Below are 19,265 nucleotides of genomic sequence, written 5' to 3'. Positions count from 1 at the left end.
TGCTGGTGTTGTCTTTCATAACAACGAGCGGGGGATGCTCCAGTTAGCTTCTGCAACTAGGAAGTGTTTTTGCCCTTCAATTGCAGTTCAGTATACAGTGTGTGCTGTGTAGAGAAGTGTCTTCCATTGGGCTAGACTATAGTGATTACGTGGTCTCTAACAACATACAGTACATGCAGATGATACGTGTCCTAGGATAGGAGGACCTGTGACGATAACTACAAAATAACTACAAAAGTAACTACAAAAATAATTAGCATCAGTGTGACGTCCATTGTTTGGCATCCAATGTTAACATTTTGACTACTTCCTTGTTGTGGACCATGATTTGCCTCTCTCACCTTGGCCTCCCTCCTCTCCAGAGTGTCCGTACCACCAGCCCCTGGGTTTGGAGGCTGGGTCAGTCAGACCAGACCAGATCAGCTGTTCCAACGAGGACCAGTACACTGGCTGGTTCTCCTCCTGGCTCCCCAGCAATGCCAGACTCAACAACCAGGGCTTTGGGTGAGTCCCCTGCCCCATCCTCTCCCTCAGGACCAACCCCTGGTAGGGCCTCTATCTCCCCCTCCCTGTGACTGTAAAGGAGGACATTGGGTGAGTCCCCTGCCCCATCCTCTCCCTCAGGACCAACCCCTGGTAGGGCCTCTATCTCCCCCTCCCTGTAACTGTAAAGGAGGACATTGGCTCAATCAGTAACCTCAGTGTTCCCTTGGGAAATAGCTCTTCTGACCTCATTGGTAAAATAATGGTCCCCCTCCAGGTCATTGTTTTTGCCTAGGCTTTAGCTCAGCGGGCTAACATAGTTTCCCTTCCAGGTGTGCATGGCTGTCTAAGTTCCAGGACAACAGCCAGTGGTTGCAGATTGACCTGAAGGAGGTGATGGTGGTGTCTGGTATCCTGACCCAGGGGCGCTGTGACGCTGACGAATGGATCACCAAGTACAGCGTCCAGTACCGCACCGACCAGAATCTCAACTGGATCTACTACAAGGACCAGACGGGGAACAACAGGGTGGGCCCATCATACCTTTACCTTTGAAATGTACTCATTGAGAAGATGCTGTTATTCAGAGCGACTCACAGTCAATAAATACTGTAACAAAACTTTTTACAATCATAACTTAGTTCATAGTTATATATCAATACATGGTTCGTTATGACATCACAAGGTTTACACATGTAATAATGTGGAAGACGGTCTTGGGATTTATACATACAGTATATCAAAATCAATCCTTCTCATCAGATCCCATATTTCTTTAGTTCTGTAGCAGTTCAGTAAAAGGTGTTCTAGTCCTGCCAGGTGAGGCAGGATGTCTGGCAGGAGGATTCTCCATCTGTGTTACTGCATGGTGGTCTGTGTTGTCCCTCCTCCTCACACTGTTACTGCATGGTGGTCTGTGTTGTCCCTCCTCCTCACACTGTTACTGCATGGTGGTCTGTGTTGTCCCTCCTCCTCACACTGTTACTGCATGGTGGTCTGTGTTGTCCCTCCTCCTCACACTGTTACTGCATGGTGGTCTGTGTTGTCCCTCCTCCTCACACTGTTACTGCATGGTGGTCTGTGTTGTCCCTCCTCTTCACACTGTTACTGCATGGTGGTCTGTGTTGTCCCTCCTCCTCACACTGTTACTACATGGTGGTCTGTGTTGTCCCTCCTCCTCACACTGTTACTGCATGGTGGTCTGTGTTGTCCCTCCTCCTCACACTGTTACTGCATGGTGGTCTGTGTTGTCCCTCATCCTCACACTGTTACTGTATGGTGCTCTGTGTTGTCCCTCCTCCTCACACTGTTACTGCATGGTGGTCTGTGTTGTCCCTCCTCCTCACACTGTTACTGCATGGTGGTCTGTGTTGTCCCTCCTCCTCACACTGTTACTGCATGGTGGTCTGTGTTGTCCCTCCTCCTCACACTGTTACTGCATGGTGGTCTGTGTTGTCCCTCCTCCTCACACTGTTACTGCATGGTGGTCTGTGTTGTCCCTCCTCCTCACACTGTTACTGCATGGTGGTCTGTGTTGTCCCTCCTCCTCACACTGTTACTACATGGTGGTCTGTGTTGTCCCTCCTCCTCACACTGTTACTGCATGGTGGTCTGTGTTGGTTCTCCTCCTCACACTGTTACTGCATGGTGGTCTGTGTTGTCCCTCCTCCTCACACTGTTACTGTATGGTGGTCTGTGTTGTCCCTCCTCCTCACACTGTTACTGCATGGTGGTCTGTGTTGTCCCTCCTCCTCACACTGTTACTGCATGGTGGTCTGTGTTGTCCCTCCTCCTCACACTGTTACTGCATGGTGGTCTGTGTTGTCCCTCCTCCTCACACTGTTACTGCATGGTGGTCTGTGTTGTCCCTCCTCCTCACACTGTTACTGCATGGTGGTCTGTGTTGGTTCTCCTCTTCACACTGTTACTGCATGGTGGTCTGTGTTGTCCCTCCTCCTCACACTGTTACTGCATGGTGGTCTGTGTTGTCCCTCCTCTTCACACTGTTACTGCATGGTGGTCTGTGTTGTCCCTCCTCTTCACACTGTTACTGCATGGTGGTCTGTGTTGTCCCTCCTCTTCACACTGTTACTGCATGGTGGTCTGTGTTGTCCCTCCTCTTCACACTGTTACTGCATGGTGGTCTGTGTTGTCCCTCCTCCTCACACTGTTACTGCATGGTGGTCTGTGTTGTCCCTCCTCCTCACACTGTTACTGCATGGTGGTCTGTGTTGTCCCTCCTCCTCACACTGTTACTACATGGTGGTCTGTGTTGTCCCTCCTCCTCACACTGTTACTGCATGGTGGTCTGTGTTGGTTCTCCTCCTCACACTGTTACTGCATGGTGGTCTGTGTTGTCCCTCCTCCTCACACTGTTACTGTATGGTGGTCTGTGTTGTCCCTCCTCCTCACACTGTTACTGCATGGTGGTCTGTGTTGTCCCTCCTCCTCACACTGTTACTGCATGGTGGTCTGTGTTGTCCCTCCTCCTCACACTGTTACTGCATGGTGGTCTGTGTTGTCCCTCCTCCTCACACTGTTACTGCATGGTGGTCTGTGTTGTCCCTCCTCCTCACACTGTTACTGCATGGTGGTCTGTGTTGGTTCTCCTCTTCACACTGTTACTGCATGGTGGTCTGTGTTGTCCCTCCTCCTCACACTGTTACTGCATGGTGGTCTGTGTTGTCCCTCCTCTTCACACTGTTACTGCATGGTGGTCTGTGTTGTCCCTCCTCTTCACACTGTTACTGCATGGTGGTCTGTGTTGTCCCTCCTCTTCACACTGTTACTGCATGGTGGTCTGTGTTGTCCCTCCTCTTCACACTGTTACTGCATGGTGGTCTGTGTTGTCCCTCCTCCTCACCCTGTTACTGCATGGTGGTCTGTGTTGTCCCTCCTCCTCACACTGTTACTGCATGGTGGTCTGTGTTGTCCCTCCTCTTCACACTGTTACTGCATGGTGGTCTGTGTTGTCCCTCCTCTTCACACTGTTACTGCATGGTGGTCTGTGTTGTCCCTCCTCTTCACACTGTTACTGCATGGTGGTCTGTGTTGTCCCTCCTCCTCACCCTGTTACTGCATGGTGGTCTGTGTTGTCCCTCCTCTTCACACTGTTACTGCATGGTGGTCTGTGTTGTCCCTCCTCTTCACACTGTTACTGCATGGTGGTCTGTGTTGTCCCTCCTCCTCACCCTGTTACTGCATGGTGGTCTGTGTTGTCCCTCCTCCTCACACTGTTACTGCATGGTGGTCTGTGTTGTCCCTCCTCCTCACCCTGTTACTGCATGGTGGTCTGTGTTGTCCCTCCTCTTCACACTGTTACTGCATGGTGGTCTGTGTTGTCCCTCCTCTTCACACTGTTACTGCATGGTGGTCTGTGTTGTCCCTCCTCCTCACCCTGTTACTGCATGGTGGTCTGTGTTGTCCCTCCTCCTCACACTGTTACTGCATGGTGGTCTGTGTTGTCCCTCCTCTTCACACTGTTACTGCATGGTGGTCTGTGTTGTCCCTCCTCTTCACACTGTTACTGCATGGTGGTCTGTGTTGTCCCTCCTCCTCACCCTGTTACTGCATGGTGGTCTGTGTTGTCCCTCCTCCTCACACTGTTACTGCATGGTGGTCTGTGTTGTCCCTCCTCCTCACACTGTTACTGCATGGTGGTCTGTGTTGTCCCTCCTCCTCACACTGTTACTGCATGGTGGTCTGTGTTGTCCCTCCTCCTCACACTGTTACTGCATGGTGGTCTGTGTTGTCCCTCCTCCTCACACTGTTACTGCATGGTGGTCTGTGTTGTCCCTCCTCCTCACACTGTTACTGCATGGTGGTCTGTGTTGTCCCTCCTCCTCACACTGTTACTGCATGGTGGTCTGTGTTGTCCCTCCTCACACTGTTACTGCATGGTGGTCTGTGTTGTCCCTCCTCACACTGTTACTGCATGGTGGTCTGTGTTGTCCCTCCTCCTCACACTGTTACTGCATGGTGGTCTGTGTTGTCCCTCCTCCTCACACTGTTACTGCATGGTGGTCTGTGTTGTCCCTCCTCCTCACACTGTTACTACATGGTGGTCTGTGTTGTCCCTCCTCCTCACACTGTTACTGCATGGTGGTCTGTGTTGTCCCTCCTCTTCACACTGTTACTGCATGGTGGTCTGTGTTGTCCCTCCTCCTCACACTGTTACTGCATGGTGGTCTGTGTTGTCCCTCCTCCTCACACTGTTACTGCATGGTGGTCTGTGTTGTCCCTCCTCTTCACACTGTTACTGCATGGTGGTCTGTGTTGTCCCTCCTCCTCACACTGTTACTGCATGGTGGTCTGTGTTGTCCCTCCTCCTCACACTGTTACTGCATGGTGGTCTGTGTTGTCCCTCCTCCTCACACTGTTACTGCATGGTGGTCTGTGTTGTCCCTCCTCCTCACCCTGTTACTGCATGGTGGTCTGTGTTGTCCCTCCTCCTCACACTGTTACTACATGGTGGTCTGTGTTGTCCCTCCTCCTCACACTGTTACTACATGGTGGTCTGTGTTGTCCCTCCTCCTCACACTGTTACTGCATGGTGGTCTGTGTTGTCCCTCCTCCTCACACTGTTACTGCATGGTGGTCTGTGTTGTCCCTCCTCCTCACACTGTTACTGTATGGTGGTCTGTGTTGTCCCTCCTCCTCACACTGTTACTACATGGTGGTCTGTGTTGTCCCTCCTCCTCACACTGTTACTGCATGGTGGTCTGTGTTGTCCCTCCTCCTCACATTGTTACTGCATGGTGGTCTCTTTTGTCCCTCCTCTTCACACTGTTACTGCATGGTGGTCTGTGTTGTCCCTCCTCCTCACACTGTTACTGCATGGTGGTCTGTGTTGTCCCTCCTCCTCACACTGTTACTGCATGGTGGTCTGTTTTGTCCCTCCTCTTCACACTGTTACTGCATGGTGGTCTGTGTTGTCCCTCCTCCTCACCCTGTTACTGCATGGTGGTCTGTGTTGTCCCTCCTCCTCACACTGTTACTGTATGGTGGTCTGTGTTGTCCCTCCTCTTCACACTGTTACTGCATGGTGGTCTGTGTTGTCCCTCATCCTCACACTGTTACTGCATGGTGGTCTGTGTTGGTTCTCCTCCTCACACTGTTACTGCATGGTGGTCTGTGTTGTCCCTCCTCCTCACACTGTTACTGCATGGTGGTCTGTGTTGTCCCTCCTCCTCACACTGTTACTGCATGGTGGTCTGTGTTGTCCCTCCTCCTCACACTGTTACTGCATGGTGGTCTGTGTTGTCCCTCCTCCTCACACTGTTACTGCATGGTGGTCTGTGTTGTCCCTCCTCCTCACACTGTTACTGCATGGTGGTCTGTGTTGTCCCTCCTCTTCACACTGTTACTGCATGGTGGTCTGTGTTGTCCCTCACACTGTTACTGCATGGTGGTCTGTGTTGTCCCTCCTCCTCACACTGTTACTGCATGGTGGTCTGTGTTGTCCCTCCTCTTCACACTGTTACTGCATGGTGGTCTGTGTTGTCCCTCACACTGTTACTGCATGGTGGTCTGTGTTGGTTCTCCTCCTCACACTGTTACTGCATGGTGGTCTGTGTTGTCCCTCCTCCTCACACTGTTACTGCATGGTGGTCTGTGTTGTCCCTCCTCCTCACACTGTTACTGCATGGTGGTCTGTGTTGTCCCTCCTCTTCACACTGTTACTGCATGGTGGTCTGTGTTGTCCCTCATCCTCACCCTGTTACTGCATGGTGGTCTGTGTTGTCCCTCCTCCTCACACTGTTACTGCATGGTGGTCTGTGTTGTCCCTCCTCCTCACACTGTTACTGCATGGTGGTCTGTATTGTCCCTCCTCCTCACACTGTTACTGCATGGTGGTCTGTGTTGTCCCTCCTCCTCACCCTGTTACTGCATGGTGGTCTGTGTTGTCCCTCCTCCTCACACTGTTACTGCATGGTGGTCTGTGTTGTCCCTCCTCCTCACACTGTTACTGCATGGTGGTCTGTGTTGTCCCTCCTCCTCACACTGTTACTGCATGGTGGTCTGTGTTGTCCCTCCTCACACTGTTACTGCATGGTGGTCTGTGTTGTCCCTCCTCACACTGTTACTGCATGGTGGTCTGTGTTGTCCCTCCTCCTCACACTGTTACTGCATGGTGGTCTGTGTTGTCCCTCCTCCTCACACTGTTACTGCATGGTGGTCTGTGTTGTCCCTCCTCCTCACACTGTTACTACATGGTGGTCTGTGTTGTCCCTCCTCCTCACACTGTTACTGCATGGTGGTCTGTGTTGTCCCTCCTCTTCACACTGTTACTGCATGGTGGTCTGTGTTGTCCCTCCTCCTCACACTGTTACTGCATGGTGGTCTGTGTTGTCCCTCCTCCTCACACTGTTACTGCATGGTGGTCTGTGTTGTCCCTCCTCTTCACACTGTTACTGCATGGTGGTCTGTGTTGTCCCTCCTCCTCACACTGTTACTGCATGGTGGTCTGTGTTGTCCCTCCTCCTCACACTGTTACTGCATGGTGGTCTGTGTTGTCCCTCCTCCTCACACTGTTACTGCATGGTGGTCTGTGTTGTCCCTCCTCCTCACCCTGTTACTGCATGGTGGTCTGTGTTGTCCCTCCTCCTCACACTGTTACTACATGGTGGTCTGTGTTGTCCCTCCTCCTCACACTGTTACTACATGGTGGTCTGTGTTGTCCCTCCTCCTCACACTGTTACTGCATGGTGGTCTGTGTTGTCCCTCCTCCTCACACTGTTACTGCATGGTGGTCTGTGTTGTCCCTCCTCCTCACACTGTTACTGTATGGTGGTCTGTGTTGTCCCTCCTCCTCACACTGTTACTACATGGTGGTCTGTGTTGTCCCTCCTCCTCACACTGTTACTGCATGGTGGTCTGTGTTGTCCCTCCTCCTCACACTGTTACTGCATGGTGGTCTGTTTTGTCCCTCCTCTTCACACTGTTACTGCATGGTGGTCTGTGTTGTCCCTCCTCCTCACACTGTTACTGCATGGTGGTCTGTGTTGTCCCTCCTCCTCACACTGTTACTGCATGGTGGTCTGTTTTGTCCCTCCTCTTCACACTGTTACTGCATGGTGGTCTGTGTTGTCCCTCCTCCTCACCCTGTTACTGCATGGTGGTCTGTGTTGTCCCTCCTCCTCACACTGTTACTGTATGGTGGTCTGTGTTGTCCCTCCTCTTCACACTGTTACTGCATGGTGGTCTGTGTTGTCCCTCATCCTCACACTGTTACTGCATGGTGGTCTGTGTTGGTTCTCCTCCTCACACTGTTACTGCATGGTGGTCTGTGTTGTCCCTCCTCCTCACACTGTTACTGCATGGTGGTCTGTGTTGTCCCTCCTCCTCACACTGTTACTGCATGGTGGTCTGTGTTGTCCCTCCTCCTCACACTGTTACTGCATGGTGGTCTGTGTTGTCCCTCCTCCTCACACTGTTACTGCATGGTGGTCTGTGTTGTCCCTCCTCCTCACACTGTTACTGCATGGTGGTCTGTGTTGTCCCTCACACTGTTACTGCATGGTGGTCTGTGTTGTCCCTCCTCCTCACACTGTTACTGCATGGTGGTCTGTGTTGTCCCTCCTCTTCACACTGTTACTGCATGGTGGTCTGTGTTGTCCCTCACACTGTTACTGCATGGTGGTCTGTGTTGTCCCTCCTCCTCACACTGTTACTGCATGGTGGTCTGTGTTGTCCCTCACACTGTTACTGCATGGTGGTCTGTGTTGGTTCTCCTCCTCACACTGTTACTGCATGGTGGTCTGTGTTGTCCCTCCTCCTCACACTGTTACTGCATGGTGGTCTGTGTTGTCCCTCCTCCTCACACTGTTACTGCATGGTGGTCTGTGTTGTCCCTCCTCCTCACACTGTTACTGCATGGTGGTCTGTGTTGTCCCTCCTCTTCACACTGTTACTGCATGGTGGTCTGTGTTGTCCCTCCTCTTCACACTGTTACTGCATGGTGGTCTGTGTTGTCCCTCCTCCTCACACTTTTACTGCATGGTGGTCTGTGTTGTCCCTCCTCCTCACACTGTTACTGCATGGTGGTCTGTGTTGTCCCTCCTGCTCACACTGTTACTGCATGGTGGTCTGTGTTGTCCCTCCTCCTCACACTGTTACTGCATGGTGGTCTGTGTTGTCCCTCCTCCTCACACTGTTACTGCATGGTGGTCTGTGTTGTCCCTCCTCCTCACACTGTTACTGCATGGTGGTCTGTGTTGTCCCTCCTCTTCACACTGTTACTGCATGGTGGTCTGTGTTGTCCCTCCTCCTCACACTGTTACTGCATGGTGGTCTGTGTTGTCCCTCCTCCTCACACTGTTACTGCATGGTGGTCTGTGTTGTCCCTCCTCCTCACACTGTTACTGCATGGTGGTCTGTGTTGTCCCTCCTCCTCACACTGTTACTGCATGGTGGTCTGTGTTGTCCCTCATCCTCACACTGTTACTGCATGGTGGTCTGTGTTGTCCCTCCTCCTCACACTGTTACTGCATGGTGGTCTGTGTTGTCCCTCCTCCTCACACTGTTACTGCATGGTGGTCTGTGTTGTCCCTCATCCTCACACTGTTACTGCATGGTGGTCTGTGTTGTCCCTCCTCCTCACACTGTTACTGCATGGTGGTCTGTGTTGTCCCTCCTCCTCACACTGTTACTGCATGGTGCTCTGTGTTGTCCCTCCTCCTCACACTGTTACTGCATGGTGGTCTGTGTTGATTCTCCTCCTCACACTGTTACTGCATGGTGGTCTGTGTTGTCCCTCCTCCTCACACTGTTACTGCATGGTGGTCTGTGTTGTCCCTCCTCCTCACACTGTTACTGCATGGTGGTCTGTGTTGTCCCTCCTCCTCACACTGTTACTGCATGGTGGTCTGTGTTGTCCCTCCTCCTCACACTGTTACTGCATGGTGGTCTGTGTTGTCCCTCCTCCTCACACTGTTACTGCATGGTGGTCTGTGTTGTCCCTCCTCCTCACACTGTTACTGCATGGTGGTCTGTGTTGTCCCTCCTCCTCACACTGTTACTGCATGGTGGTCTGTGTTGTCCCTCCTCCTCACACTGTTACTGCATGGTGGTCTGTGTTGTCCCTCCTCCTCACACTGTTACTGCATGGTGGTCTGTGTTGTCCCTCCTCCTCACACTGTTACTGCATGGTGGTCTGTGTTGTCCCTCCTCCTCACACTGTTACTGCATGGTGGTCTGTGTTGTCCCTCCTCCTCACACTGTTACTGCATGGTGGTCTGTGTTGTCCCTCCTCTTCACACTGTTACTGCATGGTGGTCTGTGTTGTCCCTCCTCCTCACACTGTTACTGCATGGTGGTCTGTGTTGTCCCTCCTCCTCACACTGTTACTGCATGGTGGTCTGTGTTGTCCCTCCTCCTCACACTGTTACTGTATGGTGGTCTGTGTTGTCCCTCCTCCTCACACTGTTACTGCATGGTGGTCTGTGTTGTCCCTCCTCCTCACACTGTTACTGCATGGTGGTCTGTGTTGGTTCTCCTCCTCACACTGTTACTGCATGGTGGTCTGTGTTGTCCCTCCTCCTCACACTGTTACTGCATGGTGGTCTGTGTTGTCCCTCCTCTTCACACTGTTACTGCATGGTGGTCTGTGTTGTCCCTCCTCCTCACACTGTTACTACATGGTGGTCTGTGTTGTCCCTCCTCCTCACACTGTTACTGCATGGTGGTCTGTGTTGTCCCTCCTCCTCACACTGTTACTGCATGGTGGTCTGTGTTGTCCCTCCTCCTCACACTGTTACTGCATGGTGGTCTGTGTTGTCCCTCCTCTTCACACTGTTACTACATGGTGGTCTGTGTTGTCCCTCCTCCTCACACTGTTACTGCATGGTGGTCTGTGTTGTCCCTCCTCCTCACACTGTTACTGCATGGTGGTCTGTGTTGTCCCTCCTCCTCACACTGTTACTGCATGGTGGTCTGTGTTGTCCCTCCTCCTCACACTGTTACTGCATGGTGGTCTGTGTTGTCCCTCCTCACACTGTTACTGCATGGTGGTCTGTGTTGTCCCTCCTCACACTGTTACTGCATGGTGGTCTGTGTTGTCCCTCCTCCTCACACTGTTACTGCATGGTGGTCTGTGTTGTCCCTCCTCCTCACACTGTTACTGCATGGTGGTCTGTGTTGTCCCTCCTCCTCACACTGTTACTACATGGTGGTCTGTGTTGTCCCTCCTCCTCACACTGTTACTGCATGGTGGTCTGTGTTGTCCCTCCTCTTCACACTGTTACTGCATGGTGGTCTGTGTTGTCCCTCCTCCTCACACTGTTACTGCATGGTGGTCTGTGTTGTCCCTCCTCCTCACACTGTTACTGCATGGTGGTCTGTGTTGTCCCTCCTCTTCACACTGTTACTGCATGGTGGTCTGTGTTGTCCCTCCTCCTCACACTGTTACTGCATGGTGGTCTGTGTTGTCCCTCCTCCTCACACTGTTACTGCATGGTGGTCTGTGTTGTCCCTCCTCCTCACACTGTTACTGCATGGTGGTCTGTGTTGTCCCTCCTCCTCACCCTGTTACTGCATGGTGGTCTGTGTTGTCCCTCCTCCTCACACTGTTACTACATGGTGGTCTGTGTTGTCCCTCCTCCTCACACTGTTACTACATGGTGGTCTGTGTTGTCCCTCCTCCTCACACTGTTACTGCATGGTGGTCTGTGTTGTCCCTCCTCCTCACACTGTTACTGCATGGTGGTCTGTGTTGTCCCTCCTCCTCACACTGTTACTGTATGGTGGTCTGTGTTGTCCCTCCTCCTCACACTGTTACTACATGGTGGTCTGTGTTGTCCCTCCTCCTCACACTGTTACTGCATGGTGGTCTGTGTTGTCCCTCCTCCTCACATTGTTACTGCATGGTGGTCTCTTTTGTCCCTCCTCTTCACACTGTTACTGCATGGTGGTCTGTGTTGTCCCTCCTCCTCACACTGTTACTGCATGGTGGTCTGTGTTGTCCCTCCTCCTCACACTGTTACTGCATGGTGGTCTGTTTTGTCCCTCCTCTTCACACTGTTACTGCATGGTGGTCTGTGTTGTCCCTCCTCCTCACCCTGTTACTGCATGGTGGTCTGTGTTGTCCCTCCTCCTCACACTGTTACTGTATGGTGGTCTGTGTTGTCCCTCCTCTTCACACTGTTACTGCATGGTGGTCTGTGTTGTCCCTCATCCTCACACTGTTACTGCATGGTGGTCTGTGTTGGTTCTCCTCCTCACACTGTTACTGCATGGTGGTCTGTGTTGTCCCTCCTCCTCACACTGTTACTGCATGGTGGTCTGTGTTGTCCCTCCTCCTCACACTGTTACTGCATGGTGGTCTGTGTTGTCCCTCCTCCTCACACTGTTACTGCATGGTGGTCTGTGTTGTCCCTCCTCCTCACACTGTTACTGCATGGTGGTCTGTGTTGTCCCTCCTCCTCACACTGTTACTGCATGGTGGTCTGTGTTGTCCCTCCTCTTCACACTGTTACTGCATGGTGGTCTGTGTTGTCCCTCACACTGTTACTGCATGGTGGTCTGTGTTGTCCCTCCTCCTCACACTGTTACTGCATGGTGGTCTGTGTTGTCCCTCCTCTTCACACTGTTACTGCATGGTGGTCTGTGTTGTCCCTCACACTGTTACTGCATGGTGGTCTGTGTTGGTTCTCCTCCTCACACTGTTACTGCATGGTGGTCTGTGTTGTCCCTCCTCCTCACACTGTTACTGCATGGTGGTCTGTGTTGTCCCTCCTCCTCACACTGTTACTGCATGGTGGTCTGTGTTGTCCCTCCTCTTCACACTGTTACTGCATGGTGGTCTGTGTTGTCCCTCATCCTCACCCTGTTACTGCATGGTGGTCTGTGTTGTCCCTCCTCCTCACACTGTTACTGCATGGTGGTCTGTGTTGTCCCTCCTCCTCACACTGTTACTGCATGGTGGTCTGTATTGTCCCTCCTCCTCACACTGTTACTGCATGGTGGTCTGTGTTGTCCCTCCTCCTCACCCTGTTACTGCATGGTGGTCTGTGTTGTCCCTCCTCCTCACACTGTTACTGCATGGTGGTCTGTGTTGTCCCTCCTCCTCACACTGTTACTGCATGGTGGTCTGTGTTGTCCCTCCTCCTCACACTGTTACTGCATGGTGGTCTGTGTTGTCCCTCCTCACACTGTTACTGCATGGTGGTCTGTGTTGTCCCTCCTCACACTGTTACTGCATGGTGGTCTGTGTTGTCCCTCCTCCTCACACTGTTACTGCATGGTGGTCTGTGTTGTCCCTCCTCCTCACACTGTTACTGCATGGTGGTCTGTGTTGTCCCTCCTCCTCACACTGTTACTACATGGTGGTCTGTGTTGTCCCTCCTCCTCACACTGTTACTGCATGGTGGTCTGTGTTGTCCCTCCTCTTCACACTGTTACTGCATGGTGGTCTGTGTTGTCCCTCCTCCTCACACTGTTACTGCATGGTGGTCTGTGTTGTCCCTCCTCCTCACACTGTTACTGCATGGTGGTCTGTGTTGTCCCTCCTCTTCACACTGTTACTGCATGGTGGTCTGTGTTGTCCCTCCTCCTCACACTGTTACTGCATGGTGGTCTGTGTTGTCCCTCCTCCTCACACTGTTACTGCATGGTGGTCTGTGTTGTCCCTCCTCCTCACACTGTTACTGCATGGTGGTCTGTGTTGTCCCTCCTCCTCACCCTGTTACTGCATGGTGGTCTGTGTTGTCCCTCCTCCTCACACTGTTACTACATGGTGGTCTGTGTTGTCCCTCCTCCTCACACTGTTACTACATGGTGGTCTGTGTTGTCCCTCCTCCTCACACTGTTACTGCATGGTGGTCTGTGTTGTCCCTCCTCCTCACACTGTTACTGCATGGTGGTCTGTGTTGTCCCTCCTCCTCACACTGTTACTGTATGGTGGTCTGTGTTGTCCCTCCTCCTCACACTGTTACTACATGGTGGTCTGTGTTGTCCCTCCTCCTCACACTGTTACTGCATGGTGGTCTGTGTTGTCCCTCCTCCTCACACTGTTACTGCATGGTGGTCTGTTTTGTCCCTCCTCTTCACACTGTTACTGCATGGTGGTCTGTGTTGTCCCTCCTCCTCACACTGTTACTGCATGGTGGTCTGTGTTGTCCCTCCTCCTCACACTGTTACTGCATGGTGGTCTGTTTTGTCCCTCCTCTTCACACTGTTACTGCATGGTGGTCTGTGTTGTCCCTCCTCCTCACCCTGTTACTGCATGGTGGTCTGTGTTGTCCCTCCTCCTCACACTGTTACTGTATGGTGGTCTGTGTTGTCCCTCCTCTTCACACTGTTACTGCATGGTGGTCTGTGTTGTCCCTCATCCTCACACTGTTACTGCATGGTGGTCTGTGTTGGTTCTCCTCCTCACACTGTTACTGCATGGTGGTCTGTGTTGTCCCTCCTCCTCACACTGTTACTGCATGGTGGTCTGTGTTGTCCCTCCTCCTCACACTGTTACTGCATGGTGGTCTGTGTTGTCCCTCCTCCTCACACTGTTACTGCATGGTGGTCTGTGTTGTCCCTCCTCCTCACACTGTTACTGCATGGTGGTCTGTGTTGTCCCTCCTCCTCACACTGTTACTGCATGGTGGTCTGTGTTGTCCCTCACACTGTTACTGCATGGTGGTCTGTGTTGTCCCTCCTCCTCACACTGTTACTGCATGGTGGTCTGTGTTGTCCCTCCTCTTCACACTGTTACTGCATGGTGGTCTGTGTTGTCCCTCACACTGTTACTGCATGGTGGTCTGTGTTGTCCCTCCTCCTCACACTGTTACTGCATGGTGGTCTGTGTTGTCCCTCACACTGTTACTGCATGGTGGTCTGTGTTGGTTCTCCTCCTCACACTGTTACTGCATGGTGGTCTGTGTTGTCCCTCCTCCTCACACTGTTACTGCATGGTGGTCTGTGTTGTCCCTCCTCCTCACACTGTTACTGCATGGTGGTCTGTGTTGTCCCTCCTCCTCACACTGTTACTGCATGGTGGTCTGTGTTGTCCCTCCTCTTCACACTGTTACTGCATGGTGGTCTGTGTTGTCCCTCCTCTTCACACTGTTACTGCATGGTGGTCTGTGTTGTCCCTCCTCCTCACACTTTTACTGCATGGTGGTCTGTGTTGTCCCTCCTCCTCACACTGTTACTGCATGGTGGTCTGTGTTGTCCCTCCTGCTCACACTGTTACTGCATGGTGGTCTGTGTTGTCCCTCCTCCTCACACTGTTACTGCATGGTGGTCTGTGTTGTCCCTCCTCCTCACACTGTTACTGCATGGTGGTCTGTGTTGTCCCTCCTCCTCACACTGTTACTGCATGGTGGTCTGTGTTGTCCCTCCTCTTCACACTGTTACTGCATGGTGGTCTGTGTTGTCCCTCCTCCTCACACTGTTACTGCATGGTGGTCTGTGTTGTCCCTCCTCCTCACACTGTTACTGCATGGTGGTCTGTGTTGTCCCTCCTCCTCACACTGTTACTGCATGGTGGTCTGTGTTGTCCCTCCTCCTCACACTGTTACTGCATGGTGGTCTGTGTTGTCCCTCATCCTCACACTGTTACTGCATGGTGGTCTGTGTTGTCCCTCCTCCTCACACTGTTACTGCATGGTGGTCTGTGTTGTCCCTCCTCCTCACACTGTTACTGCATGGTGGTCTGTGTTGTCCCTCATCCTCACACTGTTACTGCATGGTGGTCTGTGTTGTCCCTCCTCCTCACACTGTTACTGCATGGTGGTCTGTGTTGTCCCTCCTCCTCACACTGTTACTGCATGGTGCTCTGTGTTGTCCCTCCTCCTCACACTGTTACTGCATGGTGGTCTGTGTTGATTCTCCTCCTCACACTGTTACTGCATGGTGGTCTGTGTTGTCCCTCCTCCTCACACTGTTACTGCATGGTGGTCTGTGTTGTCCCTCCTCCTCACACTGTTACTGCATGGTGGTCTGTGTTGTCCCTCCTCCTCACACTGTTACTGCATGGTGGTCTGTGTTGTCCCTCCTCCTCACACTGTTACTGCATGGTGGTCTGTGTTGTCCCTCCTCCTCACACTGTTACTGCATGGTGGTCTGTGTTGTCCCTCCTCCTCACACTGTTACTGCATGGTGGTCTGTGTTGTCCCTCCTCCTCACACTGTTACTGCATGGTGGTCTGTGTTGTCCCTCCTCCTCACACTGTTACTGCATGGTGGTCTGTGTTGTCCCTCCTCCTCACACTGTTACTGCATGGTGGTCTGTGTTGTCCCTCCTCCTCACACTGTTACTGCATGGTGGTCTGTGTTGTCCCTCCTCCTCACACTGTTACTGCATGGTGGTCTGTGTTGTCCCTCCTCCTCACACTGTTACTGCATGGTGGTCTGTGTTGTCCCTCCTCTTCACACTGTTACTGCATGGTGGTCTGTGTTGTCCCTCCTCCTCACACTGTTACTGCATGGTGGTCTGTGTTGTCCCTCCTCCTCACACTGTTACTGCATGGTGGTCTGTGTTGTCCCTCCTCCTCACCCTGTTACTGCCTGGTGGTCTGTGCTGTCCCTCCTCCTCACACTGTTACTGCATGGTGGTCTGTGTTGTCCCTCCTCCTCACACTGTTACTGCATGGTGGTCTGTGTTGGTTCTCCTCCTCACACTGTTACTGCATGGTGGTCTGTGTTGTCCCTCCTCCTCACACTGTTACTGCATGGTGGTCTGTGTTGTCCCTCCTCTTCACACTGTTACTGCATGGTGGTCTGTGTTGTCCCTCCTCCTCACACTGTTACTACATGGTGGTCTGTGTTGTCCCTCCTCCTCACACTGTTACTGCATGGTGGTCTGTGTTGTCCCTCCTCCTCACACTGTTACTGCATGGTGGTCTGTGTTGTCCCTCCTCCTCACACTGTTACTGCATGGTGGTCTGTGTTGTCCCTCCTCTTCACACTGTTACTACATGGTGGTCTGTGTTGTCCCTCCTCCTCACACTGTTACTGCATGGTGGTCTGTGTTGTCCCTCCTCCTCACACTGTTACTGCATGGTGGTCTGTGTTGTCCCTCCTCTTCACACTGTTACTGCATGGTGGTCTGTGTTGGTTCTCCTCCTCACACTGTTACTGCATGGTGGTCTGTGTTGGTTCTCCTCCTCACACGGCTCCGTGTCTCTCCTCAGGTGTTCTACGGGAACTCGGACCGCTCCTCCTCGGTCCAGAACCTCCTGCGTCCTCCCATGGTAACTCGCTACATCCGTTTACTCCCTCTGGGCTGGCACACACGTATCGCCATCCGCATGGAGCTGCTGCTCTGCATGAGCAAGTGTACCTGATTCTGTCTGTCCTGACGACCAGGGTCACATTCAGCAGGGTACAACACCGTGGAACGTTCAGACAGAAAATGTAGTGAATAGAACTGACATGATTCTACATGACACAGTCATATTGGTTCTACACAATATATTTCTATGTGAAGGTCCTGTAATGATACACCATCCTGAACAGGCCCAAGGAGAGCCCTGGTCGTTCCCCTGGCTGTTCCCCTGGTCATTCCCCTGGTCGTTCCCCTGGCTGTTCCCTATGCCAAAGTGGAATCTACTGCTCTGGAAATCCTTGTTTCCTTTCCTTCCCCAAAACGGTTAAGTAATATCACTCTCCCAGGAATTGGTTTTATGTGTGAAAAGGTCCATTCTGTTTTCAGATCAGATGTGTTACAAAAACAGTTTTATTTATGATCATTTTTTTACACTGAACAAAAAGGGGTGGATGGTCAGTTGTTTCCACTTGGGTGAGGAAGAGGAGATAAATACATCCCTGTGAACCGACAAACCCAGAGAAATTGGGGATGATTATGTGATGAGGGAAGCTCAGAGAAAGAGAACACTACCAGTCCTGTGGTTAACTGGATGTTGTGTACTGTACTGTGCTGTGTTGTGTACTGTACTGTGTTGTGTACTGTGCTGTGTTGTGTGTGTGGATTCTGATGTAGTTTGTGACAGTGATGTAGAGAGTCCAGTGGAGGTATCGTTCATGGCTTGTTTTATTGTATTAATTTAAAGTTGACCAAAACCAGTTCCTGAAATAAAGACAAACTCTTGTACCTTCTTGTTTTGGAGTATCATTGAACAATATTCCTGTGTAATCCTCTGATGTCCAGTTTCAAATACATCTAAGAGGAATCTCCACTTGTGATGTGTGAAACCCTTTTCCTGATCCCCAAAAACAATTCATGGTGGTCAATTCAGGATCTGGATAATCTCGAATTTAAGATAATCTCAAGCTGATTTGTGTTTTCCTGTGACGGCGTGAAGGATTGTTCACTTCAAACCGCCACGAAACGGCCGTCAGAAATGATATAACAATGAGTTAACATAAACTGCAGGTGTGGGCTATTTGAGTTTAGACATTAGTGGGATAGCCTGGTGGTCCCAGATCGAGCTAAAGAGCACAAACAGATCGGGGGACCACCAGGCTAAATTAAAGGTGATCTTAAACCCAATATAATGAAATCACACCGTAAAGATTTCATGATATTTGCTGCAACTGGTCCTTGGAGTCTTTTTGCCACAGAACCCCTGGAAGACATTCAGTTCTATTGGACCCAGAACTATGGTTAGGACAAGGACAAGGATGCGACACAGACAACAAGGGAAAAGTGGAACTGAAGTTCAATACTGAAACGGATGTTTCCAAACTGAAAAAGCATGTATTCAAACTGCACGTTACAATGACAGGTGACGGCCCAAAGCAGTTAAATTAAAACGTTACTGTCAACTGTTAGTGTAAAACTGAATGTTAAATTAAAACATTACTGTCAACTGTTAGTGTAAAATTGAATGTTAAATTAAAACGTTACTGTCAACTGTTAGTGTAAAACGGAATGTTAAATTAAAACGTTACTGTCAACTGTTAGTGTAAAATTGAATGTTAAATTAAAACGTTACTGTCAACTGTTAGTGTAAAACTGAATGTTAAATTAAAATGTTATTAAAATGTTGTGCAAATATATGGAGGAGAACAATCCAATGGATCACCTGATACACTCAGTGAATGTTGGTGTTGTTAACACGTCTCCATGGAACATCAAATGTCCAGTCGGTGCAGAGTGTTTGGGGAGAACCGGACTGGAGTGAAAGGCTGGGGCTTTGAGGGGAGACGCCATCTTTCTGAGGGGCAGGCTGGGGCTTTGAGGGGAGACGCCATCTTTCTGAGGGGCAACCTGGGGCTTTGAGGGGAGACGCCATCTTTCTGAGGGGCAGCCTGGGGCTTTGAGGGGATACGCCATCTTTCTGAGGGGCAGCCTGGGGCTTTGAGGGGAGACGCCATCTTTCTGATATCTCTGCTATGGCTATCTCTGCTATGGATATCTCTGCTATGGCTATCTCTGCTATGGCTATCTCTGCTATGGATATCTCTGCTATGGATATCTCTGCTATGGCTATCTCTGCTATGGCTATCTCTGGTATGGATATCTCTGGTATGGCTATCTCTGCTATGGCTATCTCTGCTATGGATATCTCTGCTATGGATATCTCTGCTATGGCTATCTCTGCTATGGCTATCTCTGGTATGGATATCTCTGCTATGGCTATCTCTGCTATGGATATCTCTGGTATGGATATCTCTGCTATGGATATCTCTGGTATGGCTATCTCTGCTATGGATATCTCTGGTATGGCTATCTCTGCTATGGATATCTCTGGTATGTGCGTTTGTGTGTGTGCATCCTTCATCAGGAAACAACAGGACATCGCAACAGGAATCTCCACATGGTGCCTGAGTCTCTAATAACTAGATCAGCGGGTGTGACTGTCATGGTTACCGTACTGCAGAATG

General features: G+C 51.2%; 1 protein-coding gene across 2 annotated transcripts in view; it reads left to right on the top strand.

The window, feature by feature from the left end:
- The window catches only part of rs1a (retinoschisin 1a), a 34,829-nt gene extending 17,300 nt beyond the window's left edge, over positions 1 to 17,529 (top strand). For both annotated transcript variants that reach the window (XM_071330812.1, XM_071330811.1), the window contains 3 exons: positions 363 to 504; positions 816 to 1,011; positions 16,610 to 17,529. In XM_071330812.1, the coding sequence (XP_071186913.1) occupies positions 363 to 504; positions 816 to 1,011; positions 16,610 to 16,762 (491 nt within the window). In that variant the 3' untranslated portion in view covers positions 16,763 to 17,529. The remainder of the gene's footprint in view (positions 1 to 362; positions 505 to 815; positions 1,012 to 16,609) is intronic.
- The last annotated feature ends 1,736 nt before the right edge of the window (positions 17,530 to 19,265 follow it).

Source organism: Salvelinus alpinus, chromosome 10 (genome assembly GCF_045679555.1).
Source record: "Salvelinus alpinus chromosome 10, SLU_Salpinus.1, whole genome shotgun sequence".
Lineage (NCBI taxonomy): Eukaryota > Metazoa > Chordata > Actinopteri > Salmoniformes > Salmonidae > Salvelinus > Salvelinus alpinus.
The sequence above is the reverse complement of the archived record's forward strand: the minus strand, read 5'-3'. Positions and strand labels throughout refer to the sequence as shown.